The 13,320-nt window shown below is 34.1% G+C and overlaps 1 protein-coding gene across 1 annotated transcript; it reads right to left on the reverse strand.

Annotated features, from left to right (window-relative positions):
* Window positions 1-6,762, reverse strand: LOC103910320 (mas-related G-protein coupled receptor member X1-like). Its single transcript, NM_001386511.1, has 2 exons — window positions 6,738-6,762; window positions 1-1,120 (listed from the first exon to the last, which is right to left on the reverse strand). The coding sequence occupies exon 2, from the start codon at window positions 1,092-1,094 to the stop codon at window positions 144-146; it is 951 nt and encodes a 316-aa protein (NP_001373440.1). The 5' UTR covers window positions 1,095-1,120; window positions 6,738-6,762; the 3' UTR covers window positions 1-143.
* Between the last annotated feature and the right edge of the window lie 6,558 nt (window positions 6,763-13,320).

The raw sequence follows: 13,320 nt of genomic DNA on the forward strand, positions 1-13,320 counted from the left end.
TTTGGCCCACATACTGTATGCCATTGCCGGATGAATGCCTGCCTTTTGCCAAATCTGGGCCAGAATTCTTTGCTACCAGGGTACTTTACAGTAAATGTTCGAGTTTTTTAGTTTAATGATTTTATTTCTGACCTGTGCAGAAGTCATTGCTTTGTGGGTTTGTCTTGTTTCTTCCAGCAAAACTTCTGCACACATGATTCAGGCAGGAAGGGTACTTTCTCTAAGCGAAACAAGTAGGTTAAGGGCTGGATAGTGCTGCTGATGTTTAGAAAGGCAAAACATACTGGCTGCACATAGCAAATGAAGACTTCACGTTGATAATGGTCTTCAAAGGGGAACAGAGCAACCGGAGGGAGATAGTTGCTCACTATGATGATCAAGATCGATAGCACCATCTTAAAAGCTTTTCTTTTCATTGGATGCATCTCATCTTTACCAGAGCCTCTTGAGCGTTTCAAGGCTAACATGATGGCCATGTTACACACCACCATCCAGGTGAAAGCAAACAGGACTTCACCAGTGAAAACCTTCTCAAAGTTAGGGAGACCACCAACGGATTTGGCTGCAGCGTACGCAAAAGTGAGCAAAAAAACCACAATGGACAGACCGATCCTGTATTTGATGTCCTTCAACTGTCCAAATGCAATGGGAAAAAGGACGGCTATAAATCGATCTAGACAGACGCAGGAGAGGAAGAGCGGCCCACTGGTGTCCTTCACGCCATATGAGAACTTCATCGCCTTATAACCCAAAGGACTCGTCCAAAGGTAGAAATTAAGGAATGCTATGATCGTCATGAATCCAAAGTAGGCATCCATGAAAGCCAGGCAGCCCAGGAAGATGTCAGAAGTTGAAGGCTCTTTGCGAGTGTTTATTAGGTTTGCGATGACCATTGTGTTGGCAGGGATTCCTATGATCACGTTGAAGCATTGAATAGCCAGGTCAAAAACGACACCAGCCACCATTTTCTCACAGCCATCAAACACGCTGAAGTGGTGCGTTGTGTTGACTGAATCTGTCGTCAGGTTAGAGGAGCGCAGGTTGCTTCTGAAGATGTAGCTGAATCTTGTGTCGAGTTGTAGTCGACGGTCCATGATGTCTGATGACTTGAAATGAGATTCTAGGGTAAAAATGCAGAAATTATTTATTATAGGGAACTTGTTAAAATGTCAGCTCATAAGTTTTAAATGTATTCCAATTGACAAGACTTTTGTATGCTTATGTAATTATTTTTAAGGAAACCCTTAACATTAATGTAAAATCATCTGGTTATGGAGTCTTCTCTATAAGTATAGCTAACTAACCATATGGATGGCTGATAACAGCCTTCTGAGCCTACCAGTAGGAGCAGAAGCCCCCCACTGGCCCATATCTATCAGCTGATAGCCACTGATAATGACAATTCAATCAAGTGAAGTGCAATCATGTGAAATCAAGTGCCTTAGAGCTGACAACCATAACACTTCCAAAACCCACCAGCACACTGACCAAGCAAATAACAAACAGCATGGCCTTTTCAAAGTGCAAAATTGGAAACAAACCTCACTCAAAAATATAAACATACATGAGATGTATTGACTGCTTAAAGTTAAATTAGGGCAATAATCCAACTAAAAACAAGTTCTACAATGAGTTCATAAGAGTTAAGAGGCAATGTTAGACACCATAAGCACTGTTATTCACATTAACCCATGGCTTAACAGGATTTGTTGTTTTTATAAATGGTGTATGTAGCAGTGTTTCACAAAAATGCTAATTAAATAGCTTCTTTAGCTTCGTACCAAAAAATGGAATGGTTGCCTAGCAGCTGTCAAAAGTGTAGACTGTTTGTAGAACAGGGGTTTTTAATCTCTGTTCTGAAGGTCCAGTGAAGGGCCTGGTTTTTCAAAAGTAATCCACTAGGATTTTGGATTGCGGATTGGATCAAATCTTGAAAATGGGTTTTTAAAAGAAAAAGCGTTTAAACATAATTGGATTAGATTGCAAAATTCAATCTTGGTTTTGATCCGGATCAAACCTTTACTTTGGGTTTTTCAGACCTTTTTTGTAGGATTTTAATCACTTTGATCCAAAAAATCTGGATTAAACTGATCCCATTAGAAGGGTGGATTCAGCGTGGATTTCATGGCCAAAATGTAATGAAAAATTTAAAAATCTATAAAATAATACTATATTTGGATCAGCCAGTATCTTACAAGATATCCTATTTATTCATAAGGTTTTAATTGTATTTGTTCATCCGTCAGGCTACAATGATTATGTAGGCTTTAATGAATTCAGCCTTTCAGTATAAGCCTAAAGCAAAGAAGAAAACAGCTTTCAAAATTGACCAAAAACAACACATTCTATTCTTCCACTAATTGATATATATATTCATCACAATGGAAAATATTTTTCTTTTTAGAATATTTATTAGTGATGCATGCAGTGATTACAGAATACCCCCCCCAAAAATGCAAAGAATTGCAATCACTTATTTTTAAAATTACTTTCAACAATTGCAAAAAGAGGCTGAAAAGGGCAGAAGCACAGCTTCATCTGGCAGAGGAACAACTGACTCTGACCAAACTGCAGCAAACCAAGGCCAATGACTTGAGATCCGCCTCCTAATGGCTACGCTCAGACAAGCTGGTCTCTCCACATCAGATGAGGAAGTCTGAACTTATTGTGGAGTTTTTGACATTAAGTCTTTTTTTATTTACATCTATATTTAAAACTTACTATAAATATCCTCAATGTACAGTGTTGTAGGTCTCAAATGAGCGGACTGCCTAAAGAGGACAGGGTGTTATTTTTCTTGTTTTTCTTGTTATTTATTATTATTATTATTATTTTAATATTTATTAAATTTTCTTAGTTTTCATTTCAAATAAAAATAAAGTTATATTGACCCCATGCTATTCTACTCTTTACATATCTATAGTTCTACATTGTGATGTCCTATCCTGTTTGAGCACTGGTTATCCAGATTTAGTGATCCTGAAAAGTTCTTATCCAGATCAGATTGATCCAATCCAATGTTACTTTGAAAAACTGTCTCAAAAAGTAAACTGGATTACGTGATCACGGATCGCAAAAACAGGATTAAACCTTTTGAAAAACCGGGCCCAGGAGCCTGTATTAATTTAGTTAATTTAGTTTTTTTTTTTTTTTTTGTCTCTCAAACAGATATTTGTGACAAAATGACAATTCGATTAAATTGATAGAAATTAATGGACTAGTTTATTCTTCAGTCTCAAAAAAGGTAACACTTTATTTTTATGGTCCATTTGTGTATTAGTAGACTGTCTGCTTAATATCTGTTGATACTGCTTCTTCAACAGACATTTAACTGACTATAAGAAAATTTGCAAAAGCATGTCAACTCACTCTAACCCAAACCCCAACCTAACAGTCTACTTATAATCTAATGAAAATTATTGGCATGTAAATGCAATGTAACTTAAATTCAACAAATGGACCACCAAAATAAAGTGTGACCCAAAAAAGATCTAAACAATCTCTCAAACTCAAGATTTGCCTACATACCAAAGTCATCTTTATGATTTAAAATTACAGCAGAACGATTCTCATAAAAATAAAAGGAAAAGAGATTTACAAAGGACCTCAGTCACATGATCTTGGATGGGGTTTTCCATGGAATTAATGGATAATTGGATTTAGTGTTCACTAGTCATGGTTTTCTGTGACAAACTTTCAGAAATATACGAAGGAAAAAATGTAATTAGGTAAAAATTAGCTCAGAGGTATAACTTATTTTCTTTTCCATTTATAAGAATTGTGTTTTATTGAATAGGCTTTAGACAGTCACACCGAAACACAGGGACATTACGAGGCAAACCCAAAGTCTGAGCAACAGCATTTGGTTTTAGGCTGCTCAAAGCATGAATTTTGTGGATCATGTCACATTCTGTGATTTAACAATACATGAGCTTCCACAAACAGGCATAAAGGATCTTCTCCCTGAGGATGTTTCACCCAGAGGAGCGCAGTCACAGCACAAACACAAGCGCACAGGAACACATCTGTGCAGAAACACCTGTCAAGAGGGACTTCCATCAAGACACCAGTTCCGCCTGGTTCCTCAGCGAAGATATATAAGCATATAGACTACACTGTATGTGAGGCAGTGGCATCTGCAGCAAACACTATTTACAATGTCCAACATCAAAGTCAATTCTGTTGTATGAATGTAAAAGTACAGTAAATCAGATTCAATTGTAGAAACAAAATATTAATTTAATGTGATTATATGCTCTTATTAATCAAGTATTGGAATATTAATATACTTTAAATATGTTACCTGCAACTACACTGTAAAAAAATCTGTAATTTTACGGTTTTTTTCTGGCAGCTGGGGTGCCAAAAAAAAAAAAAAAATGACAGTTAAATTATAGGAATTGACTGTAAAATAAAAGAAGTTGAATAACAGAAATTTACCTGACATTCAAATTTAAAGAAAATGTATGTAATTTAATGTTCATTATTTTAGTTTTTTTTCTGGCACCCCATCTGCCGGAAATAAACCATAAAACTACTGATTTAATTTACAGTGTATACTTTTTAAAATTAAATTGCTTACCATTATATTACGAGATCAGATATATACATTTCTAAATGCCATCTGAAATGTTCTCCTAAAATGAGCATTTACATTGCTCAGCATAATTGAGAACACTCCATTTTGAAAATGAACATTTTACTCCATATCTCAGTGAATATCGGCAATGTTTGGTGCATTTAAACAAAACAGATGTTTTAAACAAATATATATTTATTAAAATAATGTTTTAGTCACCAAAGATATTTAGAAATTGAAAGATAATACAAGTTAATGTATTTAATGTTTTTGCTTCTCTTGATTTTTTTCTCTTTTTTAAAATTTTTATTTAATATTTTACCATATCATAAATTTCGGTGTACTACAGTACTGACCAATCTAATGTTTATGCACAAATATAATATTGTATAGTTTCCTATAAAAAATATTAATTTAAAAGATAGATTAGAGGGGTGTACGTATGTATGCTGAGCACTGTATCTCAGCCTCAAATTGTTTGTGTTCAGTAATATTACTTTAAAGCAATGTAAAGAACTTATTTGTCACTATAAAAGTAAAAGTACTGAGCCTACACACAGGAGTTGGAGAAAAATACAAATTTTTGACAAAAATATGAATTGGCTTTTAGAGGTTTTTGCATCTAAACTCTTCATATACCTATGGACATCAGTTTTAAATAAATAATACTTAGTACTGAGCTCTGTTTTTGGGAAATATTTAAAAAAGAAAAAAAAATCAAAGGAGGTTTAAGGATTTTAACTGTACATTAATACATTTAGATATAATATCTCATCAATGTAAAATATAATGAAATACTGAAAATGTAAAATCTAAAACAATTAACATTCGTTGATGATAATTGTTGATCAAATAAAATATAAGATAGTTAAAAAAAACAATAAAATTAAGACGGTTTTAAATAATTTAAAAAAATCTATCCTTTAGTTCCAAAAAGACCCAGAATTTGCAAATAGTAAATAGATTTTGAATGGATTATGAGAGACAGAATGAGTGCTGAATGGCAATGAAACTCAATTTCAGCTTGTCTTTTAATTAACGAATTTAATTAAGTGCCCAAGTGAGTCTGGTTTCTCTCAGGGTTCTTTTTCCCAATTGGTCAATTGGTGAAGTTTTGTTTCTCACCACTGTAGCCACTGGCTTGCTTGGTTTGGCACTCGTGGAGCTGCGCATCAATGGATTTGCTCTTCAGTGTTTGGACTTTCAACAGTGAAAAACAAAACACATTAAATTGAACTATCTGAACTTCAACTCTGAAAACAAGACTGACAGAGCTTCAATTTTCTAGAGCTTCTAAGCTGCTTTGACACAATCTATATTGTAAAATAGCTATAGAAATAAAGATAAGTATTAAACACAAATTTTTCTTATAGTTATCTACTCTAAAATATGCAGAGGAGTAATGAACATCTGTGGCTCATATCTGTCTTCTTTATAGCAGATCTTATGGAAAGCACCACCCAGTTAAGCCTGCAGGGATATTGAACTTCATGCGTGCTTGTCATGCTTTTCTCTGTATCTCAGGTCCACGGGGACTCTAGAAGGGGCCCTTGTGACCCTGAGCAAGTCCCTGATGTCTCTCTGTAAGCTCTCTATGTCAATCGACTTTTCCATCTTTAGCTTGAAATAAGACATGATTTAATAAAAATATTTTTATTCATAGAAAATTCTGAGGTTTTTGCTTTGTAAGCATAAATATAAATCAGAATCATTCAGAGTCAGTTTTCTTGTTTACTCTTCCCAAATAATGAGTACTTTAAATTTTAATCTTGTAAATTTTGTAATTTTGACAATAAAACCTGTATAAAGAATTGCCAATAATGTTCTACAGTCCAAGTTATTCCTTACTTTGTAACTTAAATTGCTGTAATCCTGAATGTAGCCAAAACAACTGATATACAACAATAATATTATGAAAAAATGTATATATTATTTAAAGATAATCTAAAGCATCCAATATGACAACAAAAACATTCTGTAAAAACAGTAGCATCATCTATACAAAAGTAAATATATGATATTATCAACAGGCAAGCAAAAATTAGGTGTTGCAAAAAAAAAAAAAGAAAAAAACGGTATTGCAAAAGGCTTAAGATATAACTATTTTAACACAATAAAAACAATTCTTAAAAAAGACAATAAAAGACACGCTTCTTACCGTATAGGTGATTTTAGCTGTAACGATGCAGGTCAGATCGTGGAGTTCCCTTTATATATAAACCTTGAGGCCTTGAGGAATTACAATTCGTTAGTAGGAGGGAGGATCTTTTTTTAAGATACTTTCTGGACTCGGTCCCTGATGGTGAATTAGACTGTGCTTTCTAGATTCATCTGTTCTCACAGGATCACAACTGTTTATTGGGTGTTTGTTTCTTGTAAAATACTCACAATGTGAATGAGATAATTTACCGTAGTGCATTTTGAATTGCCTGAATGTAGTTTTTTTAATAAGACAACCTGACTTGGAATGCAAAATAATAAAACAAAATTGTGATTTAAGTCTTTATTTCATCTTTACATTTCAAGCTTGTGTTTCGAAATTGATATCTACATCCCAGACTTTGCTTCATTCTAAAAGTTCAGTGATTTGAATGGCCAATGACAAGCAGCCATAGGGTATTTTCTGTGTAGCGTTATCCATTATTGCTATGCTTTGGTTGTCTTTTAGTCAGTAAATAGACTCAGGCATACTAAATGGGTTTGGCTATACTGAGGTTCAGCCTATCACAACACCTCTCCCCTGACTCTGACTTGCATGCTTTAAAACTCAATCTGGGGGCTTATTTGTATCTTGGGACTGGCCTAGTTTTGTACCACCAGCCCAGAGGCCCTCATGTCAGTCTCTCACCCTCTTTCAGTGCAAACAAGGAGCACAGGTGCTGCCACTATGTGCACCAGCACTTCTACTGTGTTTTACTGTATGTGGATATAATCTATGAATCATGCAGTGATGTATTTCCTGTTTTCACAATTAATACAGCCAAAAATATTTTGATTTGTTATTTAATAATTATAATAAGTGATATCTGAATATTGTAAGGTAATATTTGTCGAACTCTTAATTTTAAATACACTGTTTTAAAATGTACTAGAACAGAGGAACAGTAGAAGATCTTTACCAGGGGTGGCCAAACTTTTTCTTATGAAGAACCAAACATCAAACTTTATTGAGAAGGGTGAACTGAAGGTAAACACACCAAGCTATAAAATTAAAGCTGCCATAGCAGTTTCCTCATTTATTAATATTGATAAAATAAATATAAAAAGCTTCAATCATATTAATAATTATCTTGTTTATTTTACATTTTATAATGAACTTCTTACACTAAAATAAACAATCGTTTATTATAACACAATGGTGTTCAATGCTAAATACACAAGTCAGGCTGAACCTGCCTTTGCCTTGATTTGCTCGTTGATGTTTTGTGTATTGTCCTCTATCTTTAAGTGACAGTATTTCCCTTTTTAGAAATCTGATTCACGACATTTAATTGAAACATTTTATTTCATTTCAGTTTATTTTTTTGTAGCTCAACAAACAAACAAACAAACAAACAAACAAACAAACAAACAAACAAACAAACAAACAAAAGGTTACATTAGATTAAAATGACAATCTCTGTTGAAGACATTTGCTGCAACCTTCATTTTATTTCTTCTCAGATGGGATGGCGGGCCAAATGTAAGGTTGCCAATTTTACTTGTAAATTTCCAAGTTCTGTTAGTTTCCTTTTGGGAGATAAAAATGCCTCTTGTTTTCAATAAAAATGTGTTTCAAGCATGTTCTCCTATCTTAGTTTAATGTGCTTTTCTCAATGATATTAAATTGTCTTTTTTAAAGCATTTTTTTGACTACGCTAACGAGTTTACATTTACAGATAATTGAAAGAATAAAGCATATTTGGAGTGCTGTCCAAGAAAGAGGACTCTGAGCTCGGAAAAGACACCCCGACTCGTATTATTCCCCTTGTCAGGAAAGTGAAAGATGTTGGGGTTCAAGTGAAGTGTCTAGCCTGGCCCTAAAATGCTCCCTCTTGTTTAAGAGGTGAGGTGTCAGAGTGGTGGAGGGATGCTAATGTCGTGAAATTATGGAGGTAGGACAATTTTGGTATTCATAAGGGTTTGGCCTAATGCTGATTGGATATTATAATGATTGTCGATTATGTATTAGAATTGTTGAAACATCTGCGCATGCATCAAAATTTGTATATGAAACCACTTATAAAATCGCTTGTATTAGTTTGTACATGGACTTGTACTTGTTTGTTAAATTTTGCTTAAAATGGTACATTTGGGGCTACATTTACACAACAATGATATAGACTTGATTTTTCATATGATCAAGGTATAATATGATCGTACCTTGATTTTAAATAAAAAAAATAATTAAAAAAAATTGGACAGTAGGGTTTGACATTGCTTAAACAAAAGTCTTGTCACAAAAGAGAAATTATGTACAGTATAGATTAGAATATAAAGTCATGGTGCAGTGGAAAAAGCATTAATTGTGTATGACTCCCATGAGCTTGGACACCTGCATATATACATTCCTGCAATGACTATAATAAAGTCATCTGGAATGGCAAAGAATGCATATTACAGGACTCCCGGAGTTTATCAGGATTCTCTGGATTTATCTTCAATGCCTCCTCCGTCATCTTACCCCAGACATGCTTAATAATGTTCATGTCTGGTGATTGGGCTGGGCAATTCTGGAACACTTTGACCTTCTTTGCTTTCAGGAACTTTGATGTAGAGGTGTATGAGTAGTATGAGAAGGAGCGCTATCCTGCTGATGAATTTGCCCTCTCCTGTGGTTTGTAATGTAATTGGGCAGCACAAATGACTTCATACTTCAGGCTGTTGATGTTGCCATCTACTGTGCAGATCACTCGGATACCCCCATACTGAATGTAACCATGATTTTTCCTTCACCAAACTTGACTGATTTCTATGAGCATCTTGGGTCCATTCGGGTTCCAATAGGTGTTCTGCAGTTTTTGTGAAGATTAGGAGGCAGTTCAACAGATGATTCAACAGAAAAATCTACCTTCTGCCACTTTTCCATATATTCAATGAGATGTCAAGTTTTTATTTGTTGAAAAAGTAATTCTGCTGTCATTTCAAGCCGAAGAAGAATTCATTTCAATTCAATTCAGCTTTATTTGTATAGCGCTTTTACAATGTAGATTGTGTCAGAGTAGCTTCACATAAATGGTCATAGTAACTGGATCAGGGTAGTTCAGTAATTTTGTGCACAGTGTAGTAAATTCAAATTTATTTGCTGTATCTATACTCAGTTTGCAATTTCAGACAAACCTATACATTTCTAAATGCTGATGCAGATGAGTCACAGATCAATATAAAGCTTGCCACTCAGAAACATCCATGCAAAGTTTTGCTTACATCGGAGGATCAGTTTCATCATAGGCTAAAGCTGACGTGGTAAAATCAGAGGAGAGTAGAATCAAGTATTCCAGAGAGTCGTGTAATAAACATCTCTACAATGTGCCTAATAAAAAAACTAAAATTATTGTATGGGTCTAGTTTATTTAATACACAGGCACTGTTTTTTTCCAGTTCATTGAAGAAAAAAAATTTTTGAATAAAAGCCTTTTGTGAGTGTTTTTCATTCTTTTAGTAACTTCACTTCACATCTATAGGACAGTGCATTCAGAAAATCTCAATAACAGTGCCTGACAGACTTCAAAGGATAATTGTTGTCTTGATCAACAATAGGGGGCAGTAGAGATCTATTATGCATCTCCTTTATGTCACACATTCCAAATATACAGGCAACATTCTCCAAACAAATGTGACATTTAGCTCCGTAAAGACATAAACAAATAATTGCAAAAGTAATCTCGCAGTTAAAATGTTCTGATAAATGATAAAAGGCTTGGTCAGATCAATTTGCGTGGACACATACTTCATTAATCCATTCTTATATAAAATTGTTGCACAAATGATGCTAGATTGATTCTGTTGTAATGACGCAGTGAACAAGAGGAATAGAAAAAGTCTTGCTTTTAAACTCATACTCTCTGTATCACAAATCAATGTTCCTTTTCACTTACGTAAGTAGCTAAGTGCTGTGTAAAGGTGGATAAAGACTCTGCTTGTCTTTTGATCCAGTAATGGACTTACTGTGTCAGCAGATGATGCTTCAGAATCAGAGGTCCTATGAATCTCTGTAGGTTTACTGTGTCTGAGCTCAGTAAGACAGAATCCATTAGGGCATGGAAAAGGGCCACCGCAAATCTTCTCACAACACATCTGAATTGTCCATTTAATAAACCTCAGCTTGTTTGAGACGGTGGAAATTTAAGTGTATGCATTTTATGCACTGTGAAATATGAATGAATTAATGATTAAATAAAATCTATGACAACCTTAACTCTGAAGAAATGTATATTTTGCAAGAGTGTACAAATATACACAGTTGAAGTCAGAATTATTAGCCACCCCTGAATTATTAGCCCCTAGTTTATTTTTCCGCCCCAATTGTTCAATGAAGAGAAGATATTTTTTCAACACATTTTGAACATAATAGTTATAGTAATAACTCATTTCTAATAACTGATTTATTTCATCTTTGCCATGATGACAGTAGGTGAGGCAGTGGCAGTGGCGCAGTGGGTAGCACATTCGCCTCACAGCAAGAAGGTCGCTGGTTCGAAGCTCGGCTCAGTTGGTGTTTCTGTGTGGAGTTTGCATGTTCTCCCTGCCTTTGCGTGGGTTTCCTCCGGGTGCTCTGGTTTCCCCCACAGTCCAAAGACATGTGGTACAGGGGAATTGGGTATGCTAAATTGTCCGTAGTGTATGAGGGTGTGTGTGAATGTGTGTGTGGATGTTTCCCAGAGATGGGTTGCGGCTGGAAGGGCATCCACTGTGTAAAAACTTGCTGGATGAGTTGGCGGTTCATTCCACTGTGGCGACCCTGGATTAATAAAGGGACTAAGCTGACAAGAAAATGAATGATGACAGTAAATAATATTTTACTAGACATGTTTAAGACACTTCTATACAGCTTATGTGAGATTTAAAGGCTTACCTAGGTTAATTAGGTTAAGGCAGGTTAGGGTAATTAGGCAAGTTTTTGTATACTGATGGTTTGTTTGGTAGACTATCTGAAAAAAAGAAAAGCTTAAAAGGGGCTAATAATTTTAACCTTAAAAGGTTTTTTATTTATTTATTTTTTTTTTAATAACTGCTTTTCTTCTAGCCGAAATAAAACAAACAAGACTTTCTCCAGAAGAAAAAAAAATGTTATGAGACATTCTGTGAAAATTTTCTGGCTCTGTTAAATATCTAGTGGGAAATTTTTAAAGTAGAAAAATATTCAAAGGAGGGCTAATAATTCTTACTTCGACTGTCTATACAAGGTACATGCACGTATATGTATGAAAAGGAGGAAACAATTTTTCTACTTTTTGTTTAAATAACAGCTAAAGATAATTTCTGTTCTGTCATTCATTTTCCACAAAATGGTGTTGAAACATTAGCATTAGACACTTAAATAGAGACACATATATAATGCTCAGCATAAGTAATAAAAAACAAAAAAACAAAACTGTATATTTGTATCAATTTCTCAAATTAATATAGCCAAGAATATTTGATGCATTTAAGAATCATGTTAAACTGTTATATCCATTAAAGTAAAAGTTTGGTCACCAGAACTCTTTAGGAAGAGAGAAAAAAAAAACAAAAAAAACATAAATTCAAATGTGTCATTGCAAAATAGGAAAGTAATTATAATAATATATAAAATATTTTTTTATGTTTCTCTTATTTTTTTTATTTATTGAAAATGTATTTACTATTTTCCCTAGCATAATAATTTGAAACTGTAATTGTAAGGTTAGTAGCTTTGGTACTGATTAAATAAAACCCCGAATCATAAAATACGGAAAACACAAATAAACAAAGAAAGAGTTTTATTGCAGACAATACAACAAATGTTATTTAATGCACTCCAAAATTAAAACGTATTGCAATTTGGGTTCTTGCAACATATCATAAGGAATTAACATTCCTTTTGGCACAGTACAGTTTTAACTGCCATTTGTGGATGTAACTACTGTACATGTTGTGGTACTTCACAATGGTTTGCCAATGTAGTCCTGAGCCCATGTGGTGACATCACTTTTAGACAAATGACGATTCTTGATGCAGTGTTGTCAGATACCACAGCTTGCACTCTTGTGCTTTACAGACTGAAATTCCTCCAAATTCCTTGAATCTTTTAATGATGTTATGCACTGTTGAAGGTGACATATTCAAGGGTCTTGCTATCAGGTTAAGAAACATTGTTTTTAAACATTCAGTAATTTACTCACGTATTTGTTGGCAAACTGTCGATTCTCTGCCAATCTTTGCACCTAAAGGACTAGACCTTTCTTGTATGCTGCTTTTGTACCAAACTGTAATTACAATCAACTGTTGACATCACCTGTTTCAAATCACATCATTATTTAACCAAATTTCCTGATTACTAGACCTATACTGCTCCTGTCCCAACTTTTTTTGTGATGTGTCATAGGCCTGAATAACATGAATATTGAAATTAAGCTGACCTGACAATATATATATATATATATATATATATATATATATATATATATATATATATATATATATATATATATATATACAGTTGAAGTCAGAAAAATTAGCCCCCCTAATTATTATATCTTTATTTTTTTCCCAATTTCTGTTTAACTAGGAGAAGATTTTTT

This window comes from Danio rerio, chromosome 3 (genome assembly GCF_049306965.1).
Source record: "Danio rerio strain Tuebingen ecotype United States chromosome 3, GRCz12tu, whole genome shotgun sequence".
NCBI classification, from domain to species: domain Eukaryota; kingdom Metazoa; phylum Chordata; class Actinopteri; order Cypriniformes; family Danionidae; genus Danio; species Danio rerio.